Below are 27,673 nucleotides of genomic sequence, written 5' to 3'. Positions count from 1 at the left end.
ATTCACCGAATCTCCTGGTAGAAAAGAAATTCTACTCCTCCAATAAACTAGGCTGAAGAATCGAATATATAGTTTGAAAATGACACCAGCAAACGTGCATATTACACAACAAAATAGTGTATTTAAGCATTTTATACCCCTATAAACAAGCACAACTCCAACCACCAGAGGATTACGAATGACAGCAAATGAATAAGCCATAATTCCAAGGGTCTTAATAAAGTTGCATCAATAGAGGAACAAGGCAAAGCGGCAAAAGACAACCACCCTAGTGATGAAAGCAGCGGGCATTATTTCATAGACTTTTAAAAACCCAAAAAGTGAGAAAGTAAATTGAACAACATATAAAGCAATTCATCAAGTAGTTTGCAGAAACTAGGTACATACACACCGACACACTGCACCCTATCATTCCATGGCATTTTGTACACCCAATAAATAGGAGAGTGGCAATGATATGTGTAGAGATAAAATTAGAATGTAATATATGCTTAGAGAAAATGAGAAGACCACAAAATGGAAGACCAACGAATTAACCTTCCATGAATCCACATTGCGTAAACCATATCTATATTTGCATCCCCCCGGTGTACAATGCAGATCAATCTGCTCTCACCCTGTAATGGCAGGGTAGCTTCTATACATGAATTGGATGGATTATTGGCATATAGAAAAAGATAACGATGTCCCCCAGCTCTTTCCGTAGATCCTCTCAGGCTTTCTTTAAGTTTTTACCACTCCCTATAACCTTCATGATCACCTCCTCTTCAGAGCAAAATCCTTCATTATCATTGTACCTCCGTGTAGAAAAAGTATCTGAAGATCTATGGCAGAAAAGCTAGCACTGTAGGAAAACACTGATGAATGTCACAGTTTCCAAACATAATGGTCACGTACTACTCCATGATTCATCTAATGGTGGCAAGCACTCTTCTGGGTTGGCATAGAAATAATCCTCCTCTTTAGGTCTGTCTGGGATCACCAACCTTCTACTCGGGCTCCCCATGCGAAATGCATGAGTTTCCTTCACTGCTGATGAGAACTCATCCCAGCTCAGTGATCCACTATTGTACTGATCTATCAAGCCGACCAGAAGTCCTCTGTCCAATAAAATTGTCTTCTTGAACCCAAGAAATCTGAAGCATTGATAAACAACAGATGTCTCAGTTGAGATGAAATGCTTTTGACACCATTAAAATAAATTAGCATGTAAAAAATTAGTTACTGACAAAGGACAGAAAATTGTGATGTCAAAACCAGTGGTGATTTAAATTCCAAATTACTTTATTCAAAGAAACCACTATACCGGTTAAGGAACGTCAGCATAATTTTCACACAAACAGAACAGAACTGAACTCTTAACAAAACAGTACCTGCGGTGGCCTTCAACAACTTTTGCCATGTTTCCATCATATGTAGGAACAAAAATATCACTCTCCAGTGACACTAGATAATCCAATGCAGCCATCTGGGACGAGTGATTTTGAAAAAACCTAAGGTCAGACGATTCCAACAGAATCTCCTTTCTGACCTGTATTAAGAAACCCAAGCACAATAGGTTAAGTCACGAAGATAAATAATAACCAAGTAGTAAAAGTCAAAGAGTTCGCCTCAGCTCTATCTACTCACCAATTTTGGATAAGCCTTTGCAAGACTTGCCATTCTCCTTTCTCCACCATATATTTCACCAGCTGCAATATAAATCTGGAAGCTAGGATCAATGTCCAGCGCCCTCAGAGTAAGAGCAGTTTCCTCAGGTGTCAAAGGGCACAAGCCATCTTTCCTTTTCAAGTCAGAATTTATTATTTTCTCTTTCCACCACGGATAAGCATACCTGTAAAAATATGTAAAATATGAGATGGAATGAGGATGGAATGAAATTTTCAGAGTTCAATAGCTGGTTAAAGAAATACACACAGCTCACCTCATTCTTGTCAACTCCTCCACCTCCTCATTGTTGCAACCTTGAGTACAGCCAGAAAATGCCAACATGTCCATTTCATATCTAAGATGAAGTACTAAGAAAGGACCATTTTTCCTTAAAAGCTTGATAACCCTTTTACCCAACTCCTCTATCTGAGAAGTGAACCTCAGAGCACTAAAATTCACTCTACAACGCAGCTTCTGAATCTCCAAAGGTTGGCCATTATTGGCAAGTCGAGCATCAGTTCTATTTAGATGTACAACCTTGTGCTTCTGTATCAGTGGAAGAATCTGTGTGGCACAAATACAAACAATAACCATTACTTTGAGAACAGAGGTTTCAACAAATTGAAAACATCATAAGTAGGAAATATAAGAATACAAATTGATGAATTGTTGCTATGTTTTGAGTAGATACTAGGTTCGAATCACACCAAGCGAAAGAGAAAAAGATATCTAAACGTTTAAGTTTAAAGATTGGATATCCAACCCAGCTATGGTAGTCATTTTCCATGATATTTAAGTTTTGCATCTTGCAATGTTCTGATATTCTTGCCTGACAGAAGGGGCTAAGGAAACAATAGTATAAAACTAACCTGATAATGATAGTAAGATATGTCCGACCAACTGATTGGAGGCATGGAATAAACAGTTCCTAATTCCACTTTCCTCTTGAGCCTAGGAGGCAATTCTTTCAATATTCGAACTTCATCTCTCAAGGAAGTAATGAAATGATCCACATCAAATATGTCTTGGAACTCACTGCAACATTAATTCATAAATATTCATTTGACACGTAAGAAACAAAATCCTGCTACACAAATGAGGGGAGAAAAGCTATACATCCTTTTAAAACTTGTCAACATTCAATAGCTTCAGATATGTAAGGAGAGAAACGTTGACACACCTGGGATCAGCCCAAAAGGAGGTTTTATCCAGCTCAGGCACTATAAGTGTGACATTTAAATATCTAGCAATAGCAACCATGTCACAAATCTGTACACAGAAATATAAGACTCATTACGATATGAACGTTTTTCCATATTACTAAGGTCATATGCCAATGGAGGCATGCTTCGCTAACCACTCACCGCTGCTCTCATTTGATTGAGTCCTCCATTGCATGAGACCATCAGGTAGCCATTGTTCTTATAAACCCCTAAATAAAACACGCCAAAATTCAATTGAGTCTAATATTGATAATCACAATTAAAAATAAAGAAAATAAGGATATGCCAATGCTTCATAAGGACAGAATATACAAAGAAATCAACATATCTGCAAAAACTCATTAAGTTGCTCTACTGTATTTCATAAATCAGAAAATCTGTCACAAGCTTATGATGACAGTAACTTGGAACAACATCAGTCAGCTCAATATACACTGAAGCTAACGGAAATGGGGCATCAGATATGATAGCTACATTCCGGATGACCAGTTTCTACCTCCAAATGCTACCACGCTAACTCACATTCTATTGGGCAGTCACATCTGCGTCAACAGAATTTCTATCACATGAAAGAACTGAGAACAAAGATTCTCCATAAATGCAAATATCCCAACATCCCCATATAGTCACAAAATGAAAATGGCAAAAGGCTTTTGAAAAGCCCATCTCCTAAAATCATCTCTACCTTAAATTAACAAATGAAAATGAAACAAATTGAACTTAAATAACCTCCGCATCATCATTCTCAAAATCAAAAGTCATTTTGAAAAACAATTAAGACTAGCCAATATCTTAAAAAACCCATAACAGCGACATAATTTCTAGAATACAACGTTACTTGAGGGATTCAGAAACCAACAGATAATAATATATCCAAAATACCCAGTAAAATCAATCAATTCAGAAACAAAATTTCACAAAAATGCTCACTTTTGGGTGGAAGAACACGCAGCGGAACAAACGGGACGCTGAGGGCATTATTGACGGAGGAGTCCCCGGAGAAACAAGAGGGCCAGCCCTTCAAGACCCTAGGCCCCCACATATCCCCCAACGCCGTCAACTGCACAACGCAGGTCCAGAGCAAAACCGACGTAGTGGCGCGTATCATCCACAGCTTCATCCTCGACCTCGACATCGAGCTCTTCAGCTTCTCAACCCTACTCTCACCCATTGCCTTCAAACCCATCTCGCTCCTCTCCTCCTCCTTATATTCACAACTCTTCCTTTCACTCTTCCTCTCTATCCTGCACATCTCGCTTCTCTTCCCCCCATGCAATAGGATGCGTTTTCATCCAATTCTCTTAATGTACTAGGATCAAGAATTGGAAACAGAAAGAGAAACAAAAAGAAACCCTAAATTCACAACCAAACTTGGAACCGCGAGAATGTCCTAATAGAGAAAGATCCAAATCCAACCTAAAGCTCACCCAAACTTGCCTCAATTAGCACCATTTCCCCACATCGCTGATTCCTCTCACAAATCTCTCCAAACCCACAGATTCCTTTCCCAATTTTGCACCAAAACTACACTGATTTCCACGCGCATTACCCAAAAGCTTCGATCCGAGCAATAAAAAAAAAATTTATAACCCCATTCGGATCTAAACAGAAATGGGAGATTGCGAATTAAAAGCTCATCGGAGATCCGGTGGATTTTTCGGTTAGAGATCGATTCCGGTCGCCCCAGAGCCCGGCCCGGCGAGTACACAAGCGCGATTACGAATATAGAGGGTGAGACCGCGAGCGAGAGAGAAAGAGACAGAAGGAGGACGTCGATGAATTATTGGGGCAATATTAACAGCGCGGTGGCTATGCGTGGGCGCACGCGACCAAAAGTGCAAAGGAGAGCGAGTCTGGGTGTGTGTGAGAGAGAGAGAGAGAGAGAGAGAGAGAGAGAAAGCGAGAGAGCCGTACACCGCTACTGTGGTTGGGTTGAGGGAGGTTTCGACTTTCATGGTGAGTCCGCCAATAAATGCCAGCCAGCTAGATGGGGATACGGTGGGCCCATGGGAATTAAGTGTCGAGGACGTGTCGAAGATCTGGCCGTGCAAGTTCCACCACGTGGCGATGACTCTGAGAGGTTTAGAGATGTCCGTAGAGGTAGCTGTTTATTGTTCTCCGCCCCGTTTGATTTGGGATTCGCCCGTCCTTTAATCTCGATTTCGATACGCCGACAAATTATCGCGATATTTTCCGCATATTTCGCCGCCGACGGCCAAAGGTTTTGAGGTGTATATTGATCGCTGAATTAAATAAAACTAGGACTCTGTTGGCCCATTGATTACAAAAGTGTGATATTTATTTCTTTAATACGATTAAATGAAGTATAATCCAATGACAAAGGAAGAAAAACTTCAAAATATATAGATATAATAATCCATATAATTAGACAATCTTTTATTTCTATAATTAATAAAATTTTATTTTTACTCTCATTATTGTTTCTTCAATTCAGAAAACAAAAATCCCCCCTATTACGAAGGAGCATTCAATTAGACAGAAAAATAAGGGGAAAATGCATCCATTAGTTACGATACCTTTGCTTGGAATAAGTCAATGAAAACATTTTTTGAGTTATAAATGATAGAAAAAGCAAGTACTACAAATGAAATAATTATATGCTAACTTAATAGCCAACAAATTTAGTAGTGCTTTCTTTATATTTAAATATTTAATTAAACAATTTTAATTTTAATCATTCTTCTGTTTTTTTGCTCTTAATTTTTTTTTTTTTCCAAATGACTTGCAAAATTCATAAAAGACATTTTATTTCACCATAAGGTGTCATATTTTATGTTGAGCTACATATAATTCTTTTTATGTAGAATTTAATTTGTGCAAGATGAAAGTTACTTTATTTTAAAAATTATTTTAATGAACGAACTTAGTCAATATGTTAGTTTATGTTCAAGTGAAATTATGAGTTTAGAAACTACTTTAAGAGTGCATTTAATGTGACTTTCTATTTTTCTCTTTCTTTTCCTTTAAAGTCTTAATATCTTGAAACTTAATTAAATTTTTTTTAAAAAAAAATATGTCCCCAAAAGGGGGTATTGGAGTTCAATTATTTGTATATGTAATTGAGCCATTAATTAAAAAGCACTTACTAACTTTTTTAACATAATTGGGGCCTTAATTAAATTACATTTTCCTATCATTTATAACTCAATTAGAACCATTTACTTAATTAATTGGGGCCTTAATTAAATTTTATAATTGGGGTCATAATATTATTTTTAAATGATAATCTCAAATTTAACGATAATTTTAAAAGACATATCACAGTTGAGAGGATACCAGGAGAATACTAGAATAACCCTTAGTATTTCTCAAATATATAATTGGGGCATTGACTAACTTTTTGTCATAATTGGGACTTTAATTATTTTATATATATAGAAAGAAACTTAAGTATACTATAGTTATTTGGAGAGTCTTATTTTATTGGGGGCCTTTTTTTTTTTTTTTTTTTTTTTTTGATAATAACGTGAATTTCCCATTGATACTCAAGGAATAAGTACAGATTGCTCTAAAGCAATAAGTTCCTGGATACAAGCGGGTGGGTCTACGAACCACACATTGTCCATAATCTGCTTTATCGCCAGTCTCGCAAGCTCATGAGCTATCCGATTTGCATCTCTGCTAACGTACATTATTGTCCAGTGGGGGAAAAACTGTAGGTTGGTGCGTATGTCATCTATAAGAGGGCCCCTCCTACTCCAGTCCGGCTCCAAGGAGTTCACCGCGTCAACCACCATCGTCGCATCTCCCAGGAACTATATCTGTTCGAAGCCCATTTCATGGCATAGCTGAATAGCAGCTAGAGCTGTCATAGCCTCTGCATCTCTGCTGGTTCAAGATATCCCCATCTCGTAAGACATTTCGCAGCCAGCAGCGTCCCTATATGGTCACGCAAGATTAATCACAAACCTATCCTACCCCGGCCATAATTAATCGCAGCGCCTGATATGTGCCAAATATTGCATATTTAGACCCCTTAATTTACTTGTGTTAATCCTTTAACTATATCTGAAATTGTGTGTTAGTTTTGTATTTTTAATATTTTGTAGGTCATTGAAGAAAAACTATTTTTCGAAAGAAAACATACTTTGAGAAGACCTAGATGATGTGGTTAAGCTTCACTAAATCTAAGAAATGGTTAAATCGGATTAAAGATAATATTGGATTAAAGTTCAGATTGGATAAAATTTCGGATTTGATTCAAATTCAGATTCTTAACATGTTTCAGTATTTTAACTATAACTTTTCGCTCACATATCCGATTGAGGTGATTCAAGTGGTATTGGAAAGATAACTCAAAATAATACAATTCATTGTGAAATATAATTTTCCTAATTCAGACGTTTACTATTCCAAAATCGTCTCGTAATTAAAAGGTACAAACGTGGACGAATTTTATCCGATTTCAACTTGTAAAACCCTAAGTTTTAGGTCTATAAATAGGGAATTATCAGATAAGTTAGGGAGGTTACGAATTTCAAGATTGCAGAGGAGAAAGAAGGGAGTTCAAGGTTTTCCTATCTTTTGGATCTCAACTTTGTGATTCTTATTTGTAAGTACTCAATTTTACATTATGAATTCAATCAATCTTGTTTTGTCTTTCAATAACATGAGAGGCTAAACCTTCAACTAAGGTTGAAGATGAAGCTTCACTTATGATTAACAACTTTGTTTCATGTATGTAATATTTCCCAATTTAATGGTGTAATTGCTTTATTGTTTTACTTCTAATCAATTGGATTGAATAATTCTTGGATATCTTTTGTGATTCAATTATACACTTGATGATTTAAGATTATTCAATACAATTGATTGCTTGGTTTTCTTTGTTAAAAATTGGATTTCCCCTGTAACTTATTCTCTGGATACAATTGATGTTTTGATAAAGATTGGATATTTTCTTGTGATTTACGGATACAGTTAATGATTTGATCGAATATTAGATTTCTTTTGTGATTTGGGTTATGAATGGATATATGGGATCTTTTGATTAATTCTTTGAAGCAATAGTAAAACAAACTTAAGATTTATATGTGAGAACTTTGGGGAATATTATAAATCATGAAATTATGTTGTTATCAATTTGTGAGTGCGGATTCCGAAACCTTAGTGCTTTTGTCATAAGATTTCAATCACTTTAAATTGCTCATGCTTTTGCTTTTTCATTCAAACAAAAAAAATCTCTGAAAAATTTGGAACTAGATTAGGGTTTAATTAATTTAGATTTAAAATTGCTTTTAAGAATAGAATTCCCTATGAGTTCGACCTCGCACTTGCAATCCATTAACTACAATTGATTCGTGCACTTGCGAGTTAAATAATTTGTACAACAAGTTTTTGGCGCCGTTGCCGGGGATTTGTTTATTTTTTTAAACCAATTTATTTCTAGATTAATTTTATTCTTCTACTAGTTATAATTAGGATTTTATTTTTCTGTAATTTGTTTTGTTTTAATCTTGTTACTAACAAAAAATAAAAATAAAAAAAAAATTCTTTTTCTTTTTTGTTGTTGTTTTGTTTGTGTTACAGCCCTGCTACGATCGAGCGCACTTGTGGCCAAGACAGCAACCGCAACAGTTCAGTAGATTTTAGCCAAAATCTTTTGGTCCTTTTTCGTGAGTTTTTAGTTGCTGTTTAAATTAATTTATGCTTGCAATTGTGTTTAGTTAGTTTAATATAATTTAATTTAGTTCAATTCATTTCAGTTTTTAGTTTATTAGTTTGTTAGGTTATTAGCTTGTTAGTTCCTTTTTGCATGTTTGGTCGTTGATCTTTAAATCTGGAGTTAAACACTTTTGATCCCAAAATTGAAAGAACGGCGAGAGAGAATCTAAGACATCCACCAATTCTCAAAATTCCGAGTTTGATTCGGAAAAGTCTGTTAAGATGGGAGAACAAAATCAACCTAGATCCCTTAGGGAGCTATTCGTACCCAATATTACCAACACACCGTAGTGTATAGTGTTGCTAGCTACTCACTTCGAGCTGAAGCCGAGTACAATAAGTCACCTTCCTGCGTTTAGAGGATTAGAGAATGAGGATCCATATGTTCATGTGAGGATTTTTTTGGAAATCTGCGATATTGTTAATACGTAGAATGCCCCAGCAGAAGCGGTGCGTCTTCGGTTATTCCCTCTGTCCCTACATGATAGGGCGAAATCCTGGCTACTCAACAATAGACTTGGATCTATCACTTCGTGGGATATGCTGCAAAGCAAGTTTTACCACAAGTTCTTCCCAATTTCCAAAATCAATGCCCTCCATTTGCAGATCACCAATTTCAGACAGAAAGAAGGGGAAAGATTCATCGATAGCTGGGAGAAGTTTAAAGAGCTTACTATAAAATGCCCATCCCACGGGTTTGAGAATGAGGTGCTTGTTCAAATTTTCTACAGGGGACCAACATCAAGTGAGCGAAACTCGCTTGAGACGATGAATGGTAGAGAATTCTTCAGTCTTACAGAGGATGAAGCCTATAAAACTTTGTGGACGAAATGGTTAAACAAGCACTACAATGGGATTTTCAAGATAGTTGGGACAGACAACAACCCGCTCCCAAGATAGGAGGCATCTATGAGGTGAGGAACGATGCTGAATTAAGGGAGGAGTTCAAAGTTCTCAGGCGTCAGTTTGACACTATGGTCTTAAACAAACCAGTGAATGCAGCAGATACTTACCAAGTTGATGCATGCGGGTTATATGAGAGTCAAACGCACTTCAATCAAAACTGCCCAACTCTGTCAACAGAGTATCCAACTGAGCAAGTCAATGCCTTCAATGAGTACAGAAAACCCACAACTGGACCGTCTTTTGAAACTTACAATCCAGGATGGCGGAATCACCCCAATTTCTCTTGAAAGCAAAATTAACCATTGAACCAGAGAGATACATCCACTCAAGCTCAGAATCAGTTCAGGCCATCTCACCAAACTCAACCTCCTGCTTATCAGTCCACCACTCATGGGCCACAGCCTGCACCACAGTCATCACTGGAAGACATGATGAAAGCATTCATGCAATCAATGGATAAGAACATACAAGATATGAAGAATGCAACCATGAGCAATTCCCAAGATATACAAGAGCTAAAGGTTTCACCAATCAAGCCGTACAGGAGATGGGGAATTCCAACATGGCTAATAGCAGAGACATACAAGAACTTAAGCAGGCCATGATCAAGGTAGAAGGACAAGTTGGCCAAAAAGCAAATCAAGTGGGGGAAAGAGAAAGAAGGAAGTTCCCAGACAACCTGTGCCTAACCCAAAAGGGCAATTTGTGATTGGAAGTTCCTCTCCCTCTACGCATGGTCAGGATCATGTAGAAGCCATCACCACTTTGAGGTCATGCAAACAAGTGGATAATCAAGTGGTCATGCCTGAAGAGGCCATTGAGCTTGCATAAGAGAAGGAAAACTATGACAAGCCTGCGGAAGACATAGAACCAAACATTACCATTCCGATTGCTAAGGACCCTTCTAGAAAGTATATACCCAAAGCTCCGTATCCAGAAAGACTGATAGCGCCAAAGAAGAGCTCGAAGTTTGATGATATTTTGGAAGTGTTCAAGCAAGTGCAGATAAACATTCCATTCCTAGATGCCATCTAGCAAGTGTCTTCTTATGCCAAATTTCTAAAGGATTTGCTCACTATCAAGAGAAAGACGAACGTCCCTAAGAAAGCTTTCTTGACTGAGCAAGTCAGCTCTATCTTGCAATACAATATGCCTGTAAAGTATAAGGACCTTGGATGTCCTACCATTGCTTGCAAGATTGGTGACAATCGAGTTGAAAAAGCTCTGTTGGATTTGGTGGCCAGTGTAAATCTACTGCCATATTTAGTATATGTTCAGCTGGGATTGGGAGAGTTGAAATCCACTTCAATTGCACTTCAGTTGGCCGACAGATCTGTGAAGGTTCCAAGGGAAATTATTGAAGACGTGCTGATCAAAGTTGATAAGTTCTATTACCTTGTGAACTTCATCGTCTTAGATACAGAGACGAAAAATGCAGAAATTCAAGTTCCAATCATATTAGGGCGTCCCTTTTTAGCTACGGCTAATGCCCTAATCAACTGTAGAACTGGAGTCATGAAGATATCATTTGGAAACATGACAGTGGAGCTGAACATCTTTGATATCAGCAGGCAGCCATTTGAGTATGAGGAGGTCAGAAGCACATGCTTAATTGAGGAAATAGTAGAGAAAACTGTCAATGAACTAGATATTGAAGACCCCTTGGGAGAATGCCTGATTGCATTGGAAGTGATATGGAACTGGACACATTATTGGAACAAGTTGACGCCTTGTTAGACTCAACTCCTGAATAGAGACGGAGACTGCAGAAATTACTTTGACATCGTCCCCTGGTCCATCTTTATTAGCAGTTGAGCCTGTCAAACGGGAGTTAAAGCCTCTACTAGACACCCTAAAGTACAAGTATCTAGATCCTACAGAATCTCTACTAGTGATCATTGCTGCCGACCTGGATAGTGATCAGGAACAGAAGCTGCTAGAAGTTTTGAGAGAGCATAAAGAAGCAATCGGGTGGTCAATAGAAGATATTAAAGGAATCAGCCCTATAGTAGTGATGCATAAGATTCATCTGGAAGAAAATGCTAAACTTCTCGCGAGCCACAAAGACGGTTAAATCCGACCATACAAGAGGTAGTTCGAGCGGAGGTAATTAAACTTCTGGATGCGAGAATCATATACCCAATCTCTGACAGCAAATGGGTGAGTCCCATTCATGTAGTGCCGAAGAAGGCAGGGATTACAGTTATCAAGAACAAGAAAAATGAGTTGGTCCCCACTCGTGTGCAGTCAGGATGGAGAGTGTGTATTGACTATAGGAAGTTAAATGCCGTGACAAGAAAAGACCATTTTCCTCTACCCTTCATCGATCAGATGTTGGAGAGATTGGCAGGCCATGAGTACTACTGCTTCCTTGATGGTTACTACAACCAAATTCCACTGGACCCAGAAGATCAAGAGAAGACTACTTTCACTTGTCCGTTCGGTACGTTTGCCTATCGCCGTATGCCGTTTGGATTGTGTAATGCACCTGCCACTTTTCAACGATGCATGATCAATATCTTTTCAGATATGGTTGAACATCACCTAGAGATCTTCATGGATGACTACGCAGTCTTCGGTTCATCATTTGGGGAGTGTCTACATCATCTCACATTGGTGCTAGTACGGTGTAAGGAGAAGAATCTAGTTCTAAATTGGGAAAAATGCCACTTCATGGTAAAATAAGGAATTGTTTCGGGGCATGTAATTTCCCACAAAGGTATTGAGATTGACAGAGCTAAGGTTGATCTGATCTCTAACCTTTCGCCCCCGCGGATAGTTAAGGAGATTTGGTCATTTCTGGGACATGCTGGATTCTACAAAAGATTCCTCAAGGACTTCAGGAAGATAGCAAGACCTTTATGTAATCTACTGGCAAAAGATGTTCCTTTTGATTTCAATGACAAGTGCCAGACAGCCTTTGAGATTCTGAAAAAGACCTTAACTTCTACACCAATCATTCAGCCACCTAATTGGGGGGTTTCCGTTCGAGATAATGTGTGATGCCTCCGATTATGCTATGCGAGTTGTTTTGGGTTAGCAAGTAAAGAAGATTCCACATGTCATATACTATGCTAGCAAGACTCTGAATGATGCACAACTCAACTACTCCACTACTGAAAAGGAGTTGTTAGCTGTAGTGTTTGCTCTGGATAAGTTTAGATCTTGCTTGCTAGGATCTAAAGTCTTAGTCTACTCGGATCATGCTGCGTTGAAATATCTATTGTCAAAGAAAGATGCTAAATCTCGTCTCATCCGGTGGATTCTGTTGCTGCAAGAGTTTGATATTGAAATTCAGGACAAGAAGGGTTTCGAGAATGTGGTAGCTGACCATCTATCTAGGCTGGTTGTAGACTTCAATGAAAATGTTGTGCCGATTGCTGAGACATCCCCTGATGAACAACTTATGCACATCTCTCAAATTACTGCACCATGGTTCGCAGATATAGTGAACTACCTTGTCACTACCCAAATGCCATCACATTGGACCAGGCAAGACATATCAAAATTCTTGGCTGGGGTGAAGTACTTTTGGGATGATCCTTTCCTGTTCAAATACTACCCAAATCAGATTATAAGGGGATGCATTTTTGAAAATGACCAACAAAATGTCCTATCTTTTTGCCATGATCATGCATGTGGAGGTCACTTTAGTTCTAAAAAGACCGCGGCAGAGATTCTTCAAAGTGGATTCTATTGGCCCTCCGTTTTTCGTGATGCCCATGCCTACTGTTCAACCTGTGATAGATGTCAGAAGTTGGGGAGCATTGGAAGAAGGAATATGATGCCGCTGAACCCGATCCTTATTGTGGAGCTGTTTGATGTTTGGGGCATTGATTTCATGGGGCCCTTCCCTAATTCTTATGGGTATCTTTTCATCCTTGTGGTGGTGGATTATGTTTCCAAGTGGGCGGAGGCCATTGCATGCAAGACTAATGATCACAAAATCGTGTTGCAATTTTTGAAGGAAAATGTGTTCGCACGTTTTGGGACACCACGTGCCATCATCAGTGATGGGGGGAAGCATTTTTGCAACCGATATTTTGAGCAACTCATGAAGAAGTATGGCATTACTCATAAAGTTGCAACTCCCTACCATCCTCAAACAAGTGGGCAACTTGAGATATCCAATAGAGAAATGAAGAGGATATTAGAAAAGACGGTGAACCCGACAAGGAAAGACTGGTCTCTTTGACTCAATGACGCTTTGTGGGCATACCGAACTGTATTCAAGACTCCAATTGGCATGTCTCCCTACCGACTCGTATATGGCAAGGCTTGTCACCTCCCTATGGAATTAGAACACCGGGCTTATTGGGCTATAAAGCAGCTAAATTTCAGTCTCACCAAGGCTAGTGATCAAAGGAAGCTACAGCTAGATGAATTAGAAGAATTGAGGAATGATGCCTACGACTGTGCCAAGCTATACAAAGCTCAGATGAAGAAGATTCATGACCAAAACATTTTGAGAAGATCATTTGAAGTTGGTCAGAAAGTCCTCCTTTACAACTCACGTCTGCATCTGTTTCTAGGAAAGCTCAAATCCCGATGGACTGGACCATTCATAGTGCGTGCAGTTTCTACTCATGGAGCCATCGAAATCGAGGATCCTAAGAATGTAAGTACTCTCAAGGTCAATGGTCAGCGGTTGGAGCCGTTCTTAGAACTGGAAATTTCGGAGAGTGAGGAATTGCCTTTGGAAGATCTTACGTCATCTACTTAATCATCAGCGGTGAAAAGTCTGGATGAAGACTATAAACTTAGCTATTATGGGAGGCATTCCTTTTTTTTTGGTATTTTTAGTCATTTTTTGTGTTGTTTCGTTTATGTTCATTTTTGTTTTATTTTTGTGTTTGTTAGGACAGGTGTTGTCACGAGTAAGTTTGGGGGTCGTCTCTTTGCTCACTCTGGTTCCTTATACCTCTTGGTATTGTATTTCTGCCTACTGAGGACAATGTGTGATTCAAGTTTGGGGGTATGGAAAAACATTTCGCCTGTTTATTTTTGTGCTTATTTGTATTGTTTAATAAAAAATAAATAAAAATTGTGCTATGTTGTTATCAAGTTTGAGTTAAACTGTAACTATGATTTGCATTTCATTAGCTCGCTTAAAGGGTTGAACACATCATTATGTCATTAGGAGTCTGAGTCCTTTGACTTATTTTTTGGTAAAAGAGATTTCACTTGTTTTGAGATAAATTTTTATGAGCACATTAGCATGTTTTCTGTGAGGTATGATGTTTGAGCTTAAGCATGTTCTCTTTGAGATTTGTTGGATGACCTATTGATGAATAACCATTGGCTTGAAAGATATAAAAAAATGAATAAATAAATAAATAAAAAAGAGAAGGAAAAAGAAAAGAAAGATCATGTTGAGTTTTTCACTGAGTAACCAGACCTCTTGCCTCATTAAGCATTGAGTGTTCGTTGTCAAAAGGTGTGAAGTTCAGTGTTGATTTATGATATGGCTAATCTGACTTCGTAGCCTTTTTGACTTAAGTTAATAAGCCCTTAGGGATGTTCTACATCTAGTGCCCTAAAGCCACCTGGCTTGGGAGTCATTGGCTTAACACTTGTTGCATGAGTCAATTAGAAAGCTTAAGGGAGTTAGACATTGCAGAGCGTGTAAAAAAAAAAAAAAAAAAATAGAAAATAGAAAAAAAAATGCATATCTTGCCTTGGTTGTTTCATTTGATAGAGATTTTTACAAATGTTATGTAACTTGTCTTGAGTTTAAACTAAAAGCTTCATGATTGTATGCTAATTACACTTTACACTTTTCAGAACATATAAGATCTAAATTGCCCATTTATGAGTGAATTGATTTTGGTTTCCTATTGACTGTGATGATGGTGTTTGTCTTTTTAAACTTGCTCATGAATAAGAACCATGGTTTGTGTGAAACTTCTTTCTTGTTAAACAACATAGTGCTACAACGTTTGTGGGTATCATTCCTGTTAAGCCCTCACGAGACTTCACTCGTCCACTAGGCATGCCTAGGGGCTTAAAAGGCTTGTTGCATATGCTAAATGCAATCATTTCTCCCACGAAAGAGGTTTTATGTTTTGTTTTATTTTGTTTTCATTTTATTTTTCGTTTTGTTTTGCTAAGGGACTAGCAAAAGTTAAGTTTGGGGGTGTTTGATGTGTGCCAAATATTGTATATTTGGACTCCTTAATTTACTTGTGTTAATCCTTTAGCTGTGTTATTATCTGATGTTCTGTGTTAGTTTTGTGTTTTTAGTATTTTGTAGGTCATTGAAGAAAAACTACTTTTCGGAAGAAAACATACTTTGAGAAGACCTAGATGAAGTGGTTAAGCTTAACCAAATCCAAGAAATGGTTAAATCGGATTAAAGATAAGATTGGATTAAAGTTCAGATTGGATAAAATTTCGGATTGGATTCAAATTCAAATTCTGAATATGTCTCAGTCTTTTGACTATAACTTTTCGCTCACATATCTGATTGAGGTGATTAAAGCGGCATTGGAAAGATAACTCAAAATACTACAATTAATTGTGAATAAGATTTTTCTAATTCGGACGTTTACTATTCCAAAATCATTCGGCAATTAAAGGGTACAAACCTGGACGAATTTTATCTGATTTCAACTTGTAAAACCCTAAGTTGTCTATAAATAAGGAATTATCAGATTACTTAGGGAGGCTACGAATTTCAAGATTGCAGAGGAGAAAGAAGGGAGTTTAAGGTTTTCCTAGCTTTTGGATCTCAACTTTGTGATTCTTATTTGTAAGTACTCAATTTTACATTATGAATTCAATCAATCTTGTTTTGTCTTTCAATAACATGAGAGGCTAAACCTTCAACTAAGGTTGAAGATGAAGCCTCACTTATGATTAGCAACTTTGTTTCATGTATGTAGTATTTCCCAATTTAATGGTTTAATTGCTTTATTGTTTTACTTTTAATCAATTTAATTGAATAATTTTTGGATATCTTTTGTGATTCAAGGATACATTTGATGATTTAAGATTATTCAATACAATTGATTGCTTGGTTTTCTTTGTTGAAAATTGGATTTCCCCTGTGATTTATTCTCTGGATACAATTGATGTTTTGATAAAGATTGGATATTTTCTTGTGATTTACGGATATAGTTAATGATTTGATCGAATATTGGATTTCTTTTGTGATTTGGGTTATGAATGGATACATGGGATCTTTTGATTAATTCTTTGAAGCAATAGTAAAACAAACTTAAGATTTATATGTGAGAACTTTGGGGAATATTATAGATCATGAAATTATGTTGTTATGAATTTATGAGTTCAGATTCCGAAACCTTAGTGCTTCATCATAAGATTTCAATTACTTTAAATTGCTCATGCTTTTGCTTTTTCATTCAAACAAAAAAATCTCTCAAAAATTTGGAACTAGATTAGGGTTTAATTAATTTAGATTTAAAATTGCTTTCAAGAATACAATTCCCTGTGGGTTCGACATCGCACTTGCAATCCATTAGGTACAATTGATTTGTGCACCTGCGAGTTAAATAAATTTGCACAACAGAGTCCCAATTCACCTTTACCCATCCTTGGGGAGGAGTTGTCCACTTGTTCTCCCCGCCCGTGGAATGTGCGATAGCTCCCACAACATGGACGTTCTGGAATTCAACAATAGTAGCCAACATGCATTTTACCACCTCTATTGGGTGCGGGAACTGCCCTCCATGCACCACTTTATTCCTACATAGCCATATCATCCTAGCAATCCCTGCAAATTTTTGGGCTTCCCAAATATCACATTGGCTGAACATCCCCTCTACAACTTGAAAAAAATCCAGGCCTCTGTAGGAGCTCTTTTGAAATTTCCATATGCCCTCACTCCAGACATCCATAGCCAATGCGCACTGCCATAGGATGTGGAATGCCATCTCGGCTTCTAAACCGCATATAGGGCAAAGTGAGTCATCAATGATCTTTCTCCTATGTAGATTAGCGCTAGTAGGTAGAATATCATGGCAAGCCCTCTATAAGAAATTCTTCTCTACATTTGGTATCGGCAATTTCCACAAAGTCCTCCATACCTCACTGTTAGGAACTCGAGATGAACATTTCACTTGACCAACCGCCTCCATCTCTTTTTGCATATGGTATGCACTCCACACTGAAAAGACCCCCTTTGCCGTGCCCCTCCAAATGAGTACATCTTCTCGATTTGTTCTACTAAGGGGGATGGATTGTATGAGTCTAACCTCTGCCAGAGAAAAAATCTACTCTAGCAAGCTGTAATTCCACCATTTTGAGTCTCCATCAATGAGTTCACTAACCGTGGCTGTCGGGGCTAACAAAATTGGATCGGATTGAACCATAAATGTGGATGGATTGGGAAACCACCTATCTTGCCAAATTCAGATTTTAACCCTGTTAGGTTTATTTTGGCCTTATTTAATGATCAAAATATCAGTTTGTAATTTTCCATTCTTCCTCAAATGTCGGGGTGAAGATTGGATGTTTGTTAGAGGTCTCTGACTTTCTCATTGGAAGTTGCGTCAAGACAGGCATGTAATGGGAGTGAAGCTGAAGCTACTAGTTTATCGTTAGAAGCCTCGTTAGGATAGGCATGTAAAGGGACCAAAGTTGGACTCCCTATTTTCTCATCAGATGGAGCATTAGGACGGCACACGTGATGGGGATGAGTCATTTGTTCTTCCTGTCATGACAGCACCCCTTTCCCGTTAAGACGTGAAAGACGAGAGGTACAATTTTGGTGGTATCTTGGTTTCTTCCTTGATTTATCTTCCTATTGCTCTTGCAAAAGCATTGGATATGTTTACGGAAGTGTTCTACAATGCTCTAGCACCTGGACATCTCTTGGGCATCACTTGGAAGTGATTGGGTCACTTGGGAATGAAATTCTTGTCACTTGGGCATCATAATGGGACATGTGACAAGAAAACAGTAAGTTACTGCCCAATCCCCGTCATAACGGAGCTAAATCCCATTAGGACGTAGCTGGTTTCTGCAGAAAGTTCAAAGCCATTTTTGACCTATCAAACGTCTAAATTTAAAGAAAGCCCATTAGCAACAAAGTTGTAGATCAGGGAAAGATCTTTCCATAGCCGTTGAGTTTGCATCATTTGGAACTTGGGGGAAAGAGTTATAGCGAAAATACCCTGATTGGTTTGGTTCTCCAAATGACTTTTCAGCTTTATGACAAGTTTGCCCTTTCTCTTTGTATATAGAGAAAATGATGGTCATTTGGGAAGGTTGGACCTCCAAGCACGAAAATCAGAAGGGAGAGTCTCTAGAGAAGGTTGATTACTTCTCTATGTTGATCCAAGATGGATTGGGTTGGAAGCCATGGTTGCTTTCCCCCTCTTAATGGTTGTGAAGCTTTCTTCCATACTTCACCATTGTTGTACCAAGTGGAGTTCCTGAAAAGCTTGAAGCTTTCCACCAGTTGGGGTTGGGGTTGTTGATTGGCGTATTTCCTATTCCTTTGTTCTTGATTGGCATGTTGCCTTGTTCATTCATCTACATAAAGAACGTGGGTTTCGTAAGCTTGAAGAAAAAAGTCTATCGAAGGGTCGGTGAGGAAATGCACTCGATGAAGAGGGTCAACATGGAGACAAGCTAAGAAGCTTGTTGTTCTTACTAAGTCTAGAGGACATCCAGGGAGTGATATCGTCTAGTTTGTAACTCTGAATCTTCATTTAGTGATTTCCTAGGTTTCCCTGCCCTGGAGTGGTCTTTACCTTTGATGTGTTCAAATGGTTTTCCACTTCGTAAACAAACTTTGTGTTCTGTTTGTGATGTTACTTTACATTCTGCTGTGCATGTTTTATTTTGTTATATGATTTATGTTGTGTTGAATAATACCTAAATTAATAGATAATATTTAGTACGTTTTAACTCGCAAGTGCTATCAACTTGTCACTGAATTGATATTGTGAAAAAAAGGAAATAAAAAGATAAATGAAAAAGTAAAGGTAGGGCTTTGATATCCATCACTAATCATGCTTAGATAATATAACAATATGCCAATGATCCAATCATATTATGAATACTTAATGTTTGCCAACCTAAGGGTATGGGTGCCTACTCCTTAAGCTATTGATTTCCTTAAGCAACGAATTAGGCATGAGTGTCTACCATAATTCTTTTCTTTCTTAAAGGATTTAGCATGGGTGTCTACTAAGTTGTTCTTTAAGAAAGCATAAATTTATGGAAATCGACAAACACATGAGGCCTAGGGCATGGGTGTCTACTCCCGGTTCCCATGTTGATTAACCCATGAACCCGGTGTTGATTTCTTTTGTTACTCTTATTAAACCAAGGACTCGGTCATCCAAATTGATTTAATTAACTAGTCCATACCACATGCATATAATGGCCAATCACATACATTTTTGGAATTCAAGAAAACATGAATTAATCAAGTTAAGCAACACAATATGATTATCATAAAGGCGCAAATATTGAAATATTAAATAAACATAATTAGGGCTTCAATCTAGCCTTCCTAAAGAGTTAGTTACACATAATGAAAATAAAACTAAAAAGAAAAGGGAAAGAAAGAACCGAAAGGTAGCCTCCAATTCTTCTCCCCAAAGTTGTGCCTCTTCCAAGGATGATGATTCTTAAGGTTTAGAGGTCTATTTATAGGCTTTACAAGTCCTTGACAAACTAGTAAACCTAGGAATTTCATAGGGTTTTAATCCTATTACAATTTGGAGTTGGAAAACCCTAATATGGAAATAGTAGCATTCTGGCCGCAGCTCTGATGTGTCTCCTGTGCGCGGGTGCGATCGATCGCAACCTGTGTGCGCTCGATTGCTCGTCTGCGATCAAGCCTCCTCTGTTGTGCGCTCGATCACTCATGGCAGCTTCATACTTTGTCTTCTCTGGTAGTGCGCTCGATCGCAATGGCAGGATCTCCAATTTTTCCCATTTTCTCTCTTTTGAGCCCAAATCTTCCAGATTTACTTCATTTTTTTTTCCAAAAGCCTACAAAAGCGTGGAAAACACAAAAAGGAACTAAAATAACCCAAATTAACAATATTAAGGAATTAACACACATACGTTTAAGGGCTAAAATATGAATATTTTGGCACTTAATACACCCCCAAACTTATATATTGCTAGTCTTTAAGCAATACAAAACTAAAAACAAAAATGAAAAATAAAGAACGAAAAGATAAATCCATCTTTCGTGGGATATACTGTTGCATTTAGCGTATGCAACAAGTCTTTTAAACCCCTAGGAATTCCCTACAGGACGAGTGGAGTCTTGTGAGGGTTTTCCAGGAATGTTACCCACAAACATTATGCAAGAGTCCATGTTATTCCAAAAATTAAAGTATCACTTCGAAATCATGATTTTCATTCATTAGCAAGCTTAAAATGATAAACTCCATCTTCACAATGAATTGGAACCTCAAAGTGCAATTACTTACAAAGGATATGCTAAATCATCACAAGTTTGAAATTCGTGTAAAGTGAACTAATACAAAATTATGAGGCTTCCAAGTATTTCCAATGTGCAATGTTTCCACATCTCAAAGTTCACTGAAATCCCTATTAGAATGAACAACAATGGCATTTTTTTTTTTTTTTTTTTTTTTTTTTTTTTTTTTCAGGTTGTGCAATGTTTGGTTCCCTTAAGCTTTCAAATTGACCCATGGCGAGTGTTAAGTCAATGACTCCCAAACCAGATGGTTTTAGGGCATTAGGTGTAGAGACACCTTTAAGGGCTTACTAACTCGAGTCAAAAAGGCTACAAAACCAAACTAACCATGACATCAATCAAATCAAAAAATTTCATCTTTTGACGTGAACACTCAATGCTTTGAGGCAGGAGGTCCAGTTACTCAATGAAAATCCAAGATACAGAAACACACATATCAGACCTCATGTCATACCTCACAAATTATGTGCTAATGTGCTAATGTGCTTGTGTGATCAAATCAAACATGTGATTTTTCAACTGTCCTAAACAAGTAACCAAACTATAGATTCCCTCATCAGATCATGTGTTCAAAATTTTAAGCTTACTGATGAATTCAAGCCACAATTCTTTTAGATTAACTAAAATTTTTAGGGTAAACATGAACATGCATAATTTTTTTTTTCTCAAATAACAAACACACAAAACAAATAGCATGAAATTGGGACAAAGTGTGTGAACAACGAGTGTGCCCATACCCCTAAACTTAAATGACACATTGTCCCCAATGTGTCTAAATAAAGGAAAGAGTGTATCTGGGAGATGGACAACATAGTCTTGGAAAGTATGGCTCATAGCACACCCCCAAACTTGAATTGAAGCACACTTGTCCCTGCCAAAATAAGAAAATACAAAAGCAAGTAAAAAGAACAAAACTAAAGATAAATAAAAAGATTAACTGAAAACTCACTAAACAAAACAAAATAAAAAGATAAACTATGGGGTGCAGATGATGGGGGGGGGGGGGGGGGGGTTGAAGTCTGTACAACGCAAGGGAGGATATGAGGTGAAAGTGGGGAAACAATGACCTAAAATAGGTCACGTGGCCTTCTGCCCGAGTGCGCTCGATCGCACTCACGCAATGGTGTGTGTGTGTGGGTGATGTACGCTCGAACGCAAGCATGGTGCGCTTGATCGTACTGATAGAATGTAAAACAGCCAAAATTTGGTTACTGCGCTCGTTCGCAACTCAGGGTGCGTTCGATCGCAATAACAGAATGTAACAAAAATGATCAGGGACTTGAAATACTCAAACACTAAAATAAAATAAAACACAAAGTAAAACAAAAACAAAATATAAGTAAAATAAAACAAACACAAAATAAAAAGGATATACTATGGGGTGCTTCCCATGAGCGCTAAGTTTAACATCTTCAGCCAGACGGTGGTACTTTAAACTTGAAGCACCAATCTTTCCTTCTCTTGCACCAAAGAGAATGAATCTTTTTTGCTGCAAGGTGATTCTGAGTGTCTATAGATCGGGGAGGACCACTTTGAGCTTTTTCCAACAGTTTCTCATCCGGGAGGGAATCGTGAACTGGATAATACTTAGGGAATTCATCTATCTTGATGTTCTCAATTTGCTCATCACATAGCCCCAGTAGATTTCTCTCTTGGACTCTTGGTAATTCAAGAATAGGAGCTGATGTTAAAGAAGTCTCAGTGCTCTCTTCCTTTTCCCGATGTGGTTCCTCTAGAACCTCAGTTTGCTCCTACTTCCTCTCTTCCACCTTGTTGTTCTCAAGAGTGGAACCCAATAAGGCCTCAGCTTGCTCACCTATCATGTCAAGGTCCAGATCAAATTCAAATTGAGCAAAGGATTCTGCCAATGGATCCTCTAGACTTGGCTCACTACACATATTAGCTTGCTTGAGCAATTTGTCAAGATCCAGGTCACATCCAATTTGATCAAAATGCTCTCCCACCGGATCCTCAAGACTTGGCTCATTAGAAGTTTTAGCATACTCAAGTAGCTTGTCCAGGTCTAGGTCACCTCCAAATTCATCAAAGTGCTCTCCCAAAGGGTCCTAAAGACTTGGCTCACAAAAAATTTCCTCAATAGTTTCTTCATTCCCAGGTGTGGTGGTTGTTTGCTCATGATAATAAGTGCACTCATCCTTCATGTATTGTCCATGAGGAGTGGTCACCGATTGTCTTTGGCACTCTTCTTCTTCTAGGTATTGTTGAGGTCAATCGATTGGAGATGGCTCCTCTTCATGATAATGTTGAGACGAATTGATGAGAGATGTCTACAATTGAAAACATGGGACAAGTCTTAGTGGTGTGGTCAATATGGGAACATATGGCACATACCTCGACTTGTGTAACTTGCTGAATAGGAGCATTGCTATGATTATACATAGCTTTCACAAGCATGTCTAGCTTTTTCTCTATGGTAGCCATTTGAGCCTGACTTCCACCATTGGTGCTCTCTTCATTTATGTCTTTTCCTTTGAATCCTTGTCTCCCTTTAGATGGGAATTAGGAGTGCTCACTCAATGTCTCGAAGAGCTCCATGGCTTCCTCGCTGCTCTTCTCCATCAACATGCTACCACAAGCTAAATCTACAAGACTCTTGTTAGGATCATTTAAACCCTCATAGAATGCCAATACCTGATCGTCTTGAGATATATTGTGATGAGGGCATCTGAGAAGTAGCTCATTAAAGTGTTCCCATGCCTCGAAGAAAAGGTCTCCATCTCTTTGCTGGAAAGTCATAATTTCCCTTCTCAATTGCCTTGTCTTTTTGGCTGGGAAAAATTTCTTTAAGAACTTTGTGGCCATCCAATCCCAAGTATGAATAAAACCTGCGGCCAAAGAATTGTACCATCTCTTAGCATTATCTTTTAAAGAAAAAGGGAAGAGGATTGACCTGATTTCTTTTGGAGTTAAACCCTGAACATTCTGAGTCCTACAGAGATAACAGAATTCTTGAATTTGCCAATATGGGTTCTCTGTAGGTATGCCTTTATAGTGTGGGCTCATATTGAGCAATGGAGATAAATTGTAACTGCTCTGCACAATGGGCTGGAAATTAATGCATGATGGCTGGTTGAGGATCTGGGGACTGAATGAATTTTTCATAGGTCTTCGCACCGAAGGTGTATTGCTTACCAACATGATTAAAACAAAAAGAAAATTAAATAACAAAAGAAAAATAAAAGAAATAAATCAGATCTGTAATTCAAACAAAAATAAAAAGAAGTTAAAATAACAAAAATAAAAAGAGCCGTGATACAGGTTACATGGCGTGCTCAGCACGCCGTGAAGGAAATTTTTTTTTTAATATTTTAATGCAAAAAAAAATTTGCACGCGGCGTGCTGTGCTCTTTTCATTCACCCAAATAAAAATAACAAAAAGAAGTTAATATAAAAAGGGAAAATAAAACAAAATTAAAAATAAAACTTATGAAGATGTAGACTCAACTGACCCTCCATGAAATAAAAGCAAAAAACATTAGATCTACAATTCGTGCAGTAACTGTGCTGCTCTTTGGATATGTGATCGATCGCACCGTGATGTGTGCTTGATCGCACTGGTGCGCTCAATCGCCCTGGTTGGGCGCTCGAGCGCACCTCCAGAGGCAAAATAGGAACTGCAGAAAAAACTAGAAAAACAGAAAAATTTAAAACAAAAATAAATTAAAGGAAAAACATTCGAAACAAAATCAAACTATCCCCGGCAACGGTGCCAAAAACTTGTTGTGCTGAATGCTACCTAAATTAATAGATAATATTTAGCATGTTTTAACTCGCTAGTGCACATGAACAAACAATAGTATAGTGCAGCAAGTACGAGGTCAATCCCAAGGAGGTTGTTGATTTTATTTAGAATTAATTAAAAATATCAACTTGTCACTGAATTGATATTGTGAAAAAAAGGAAATAAAAAGATAAATGAAAAAGTAAAGGTAGGGCTTTGATATCCACCACTAATCATGCTTAGATAATATAACAATATGCCAATGATCCAATCATATTATAAATACTTAATGTTTGCCAACCTAAGGGTATGGGTGTCTACTCAGCTATTGATTTCCCTAAGCAATGAATTAGGCATGGGTGTCTACTCTAATTCTTTTCTTTCTTAAAGGATTTAGCATGGGTGTCTACTAAGTTGTTCTTTAAGAAAGCATAAATCTATGGTAATCGACAAACACATGAGGTCCAGGGCATGGGTGTCTACTCCCGGTTCCCCATGTTGATTAACCCAAGAACCCGATGTGGATTTCTTTTGTTACTCTTATTAAACCCAGGACTCGGTTATCCAAATTGATTTAATTAACTAGTCCATACCATATGCATATAATGGCCAATCACATACATATGAGGAATTCAAGAAAACATGAATTAATCAAGTTAAGCAACACAATATGATTATCACAAAGGCGCTAATATTGAAATATTAAATAAACATAATTAGGGCTCCACTTTAGCCCTCCTAAAGAGTTAGTTACACATAATGACAATAAAACTAAAAAGAAAAGGAAAAGAAAGAACTGAAAGGTAGCCTCCAATTCTTCTCCCCAAAGTTGTGCCTCTTCCAAGGATGATGATTCTTAAGGTTTAGAGGTCTATTTATAGGCTTTACAAGTCCTTGACAAACTAGTAGACCTAGGAATTTCGTAGGGTTTTAATCCTCTTACAATTTGGAGTTGGAAAACCCTAATATGGAAATAGTAGCATTCTGGCCACAGTTTTGATGTGTCTCCTGTGCACGGGTGCGATCAATCGCAACCCATGTGTGCTCGATCGCTCGTCTGCGATCAAGCCTCTTTTGTTGTGTGCTCGATCGCTCGTGGCAGCTTCATACTTTGTCTTCTCTGGTAGTGTGCTCGATCGCAGGGAACCTGCGATTGATCGCAATGGCAGGATCTCCAATTTTTCCCATTTTCTCTCTTTTGAGCCCAAATCTTCTAGATTTACTTCATTTTCTTCCAAAAGCCTACAAAAGCATGGAAAACACAAAAAGGAACTAAAATAACCCAAATTAACAATATTAAGGAATTAACACACATAAGTTTAAGGGTTAAAATATGAATATTTTGGCACTTAACAGTTGAGTTCCATACCTTGATTATTTAGTGATTTTGGGCATTGCAATTTATTTTCTTCATATAAATTGTTTATGCATTTGATTTGGGGGTAGAACACGATCCTCGTTGTTCTTTCAAAGCCCATTTCCCACCCTCCATATTAGGTCCTCTTGAAGCAGTTCGCACGAACTATGGATATTTCTCCAAGCAAAAGACAGTTTCTGCCCTTGTGGGGCTTCTAAGATAGAACAGTCAGGGAAATACTTGGCTTTTATAGTTCTTGCAATTAGGCTATCCGGCATCTTCCACATCCTCCAACATTGTTTTGCCAAGAGAGCTGTTGTGACAAATACTACCTAAATTAATAGATAATATTTGTTACGTTTTAACTAGCAAGTGCACAAGATCAAAACAATAGTATAGGGTGGAAGTACGAGATCATTTCTACGAGGATTGTTGATTTTGCTTATAATTTATTTTATAAATTAAAATACCAAAATTATCACGAAATAAATATTATGAAAATAAATAAAGATAAATGAAAAGTTAGGGCTTTGATATCCACTACTAATCATGCTCAATAATATACCAATATGCCAATGTTCTGATCATATCAAGAATACTTAATGCTTGCCAACCTAAGGGTATGAGTGTTTACTCCTTAAGCTATTAATTTTCCTAAGCAATGAATTAGGCATGGGTGTCTACTCTAATTCTTTTCTTTCTTAAAGGATTTAGCATGAGTGTCTACTAAGTTGTTCTTTAAGAAAGCATAAATCTATGGAAATCAACAAACACATGGAACCTATGGCATGGGTGTCTACTCTTGGTTTTCCATGTTGGAAAGAGGAAAACACTCATGCAATAGGTTGGTATAGCTTGAATCACCGCCTTCAGCAAGATTTTTTTCCGACTTGAGTGAGGAATTTTAATTTTCAGTCTTGGAGTCTCTTCCATACACATTCAAGGATACTTCGAAATGCAGCTGTTCTCGACTTTCCCACAAGCGTTCGTAGATCGAAATATATGTCAAATCGTTGTGTGGCTTGTATCCCGGATGTTAGGTTTTAGTTTGGCCTTATTTAATGTTCATTCTTATATTTCTTGTTGTTTAAAACTTTAGGGAATAGCTTTTTAGGTCATCATGGATTGTTTGAAGAAGCTACTATTTCCCCGTTAGAAGTACCATCAGAACATGACATGTAACAGAGAGTTAATGGATTCTTGTTAGGAGTGCTGTTAGAACGAGACATGTAATGGGGAGTTACTATTTTCCCGTCAGGAGTGCCGTTAGAACGAGACATGTAACAAGGAGTTACTATTTTCTTGTCAGAAGTTCTATCAGAACGAGACATGTAATGGGGAGTTACTGTTTTCTCGTCAGGACAGGACACGTAACGGGAGAAGAGTTGAAGCAACTGTTTCCTCGTCAGGAACCTTGTGATGGCAGGACATGTAAGAGCTAAGTTGAAGCTACTGTTTTCTCGTCAGGACGGGACATGTAAAGGGACCAAAGTTGAAGCTACTATTTTCCCTTCAGAATGGGCGCTACATGTTACAAAGAGGAGACAAGTATTCTTCCAGTCAGAACAAGACTGCTTTCTCGTTATGATGTGGATTTCTTAGATCCATGAATTTGGCCTTTCCATAACCCAGAACTTGTATAATGCATAACAATTTAATACGCATAAAAGCCCGACATT

At 37.8% G+C, this 27,673-nt stretch overlaps 1 protein-coding gene and 1 non-coding gene across 2 annotated transcripts; one reads left to right on the top strand and one right to left on the bottom strand.

Annotated features, from left to right (window-relative positions):
- Positions 1-462: 462 nt before the first annotated feature.
- On the bottom strand, positions 463-4,797 carry LOC132184036 (rhamnogalacturonan I rhamnosyltransferase 1). The gene is made up of 8 exons (XM_059597513.1): positions 3,804-4,797; positions 3,015-3,082; positions 2,831-2,919; positions 2,520-2,685; positions 1,925-2,214; positions 1,630-1,834; positions 1,374-1,531; positions 463-1,136 (listed from the first exon to the last, which is right to left on the bottom strand). The coding sequence occupies exons 1-8, from the start codon at positions 4,123-4,125 to the stop codon at positions 890-892; spliced, it is 1,545 nt and encodes a 514-aa protein (XP_059453496.1). The 5' UTR covers positions 4,126-4,797; the 3' UTR covers positions 463-889.
- Positions 4,798-23,563: 18,766 nt separating this feature from the next.
- Positions 23,564-23,670, top strand: LOC132185976 (small nucleolar RNA R71). The gene has a single exon (XR_009440662.1). It is a non-coding gene; the product is annotated as a small nucleolar RNA R71 (small nucleolar RNA).
- Positions 23,671-27,673: the final 4,003 nt, after the last annotated feature.

The sequence above is a fragment of the Corylus avellana genome, chromosome 7, assembly GCF_965113065.1.
Source record: "Corylus avellana chromosome 7, dhCorAvel1.hap1.2, whole genome shotgun sequence".
Lineage (NCBI taxonomy): Eukaryota > Viridiplantae > Streptophyta > Magnoliopsida > Fagales > Betulaceae > Corylus > Corylus avellana.
The sequence above is the reverse complement of the archived record's forward strand: the minus strand, read 5'-3'. Positions and strand labels throughout refer to the sequence as shown.

Bases quoted from the DNA above. Each gene is read 5' to 3' on its own strand.
- LOC132184036 (XM_059597513.1), bottom strand. From the start codon at position 4,125: ATGTGCAGGATAGAGAGGAAGAGTGAAAGGAAGAGTTGTGAATATAAG. The intron at 2,920-3,014 runs GTGAGTGGTTAG...TTCTGTGTACAG, and splicing joins TCAATCAAATGAGAGCAGCG to ATTTGTGACATGGTTGCTAT. The intron at 2,686-2,830 runs GTGTGTCAACGT...TTAATGTTGCAG, and splicing joins TCCTTTTGGGCTGATCCCAG to TGAGTTCCAAGACATATTTG.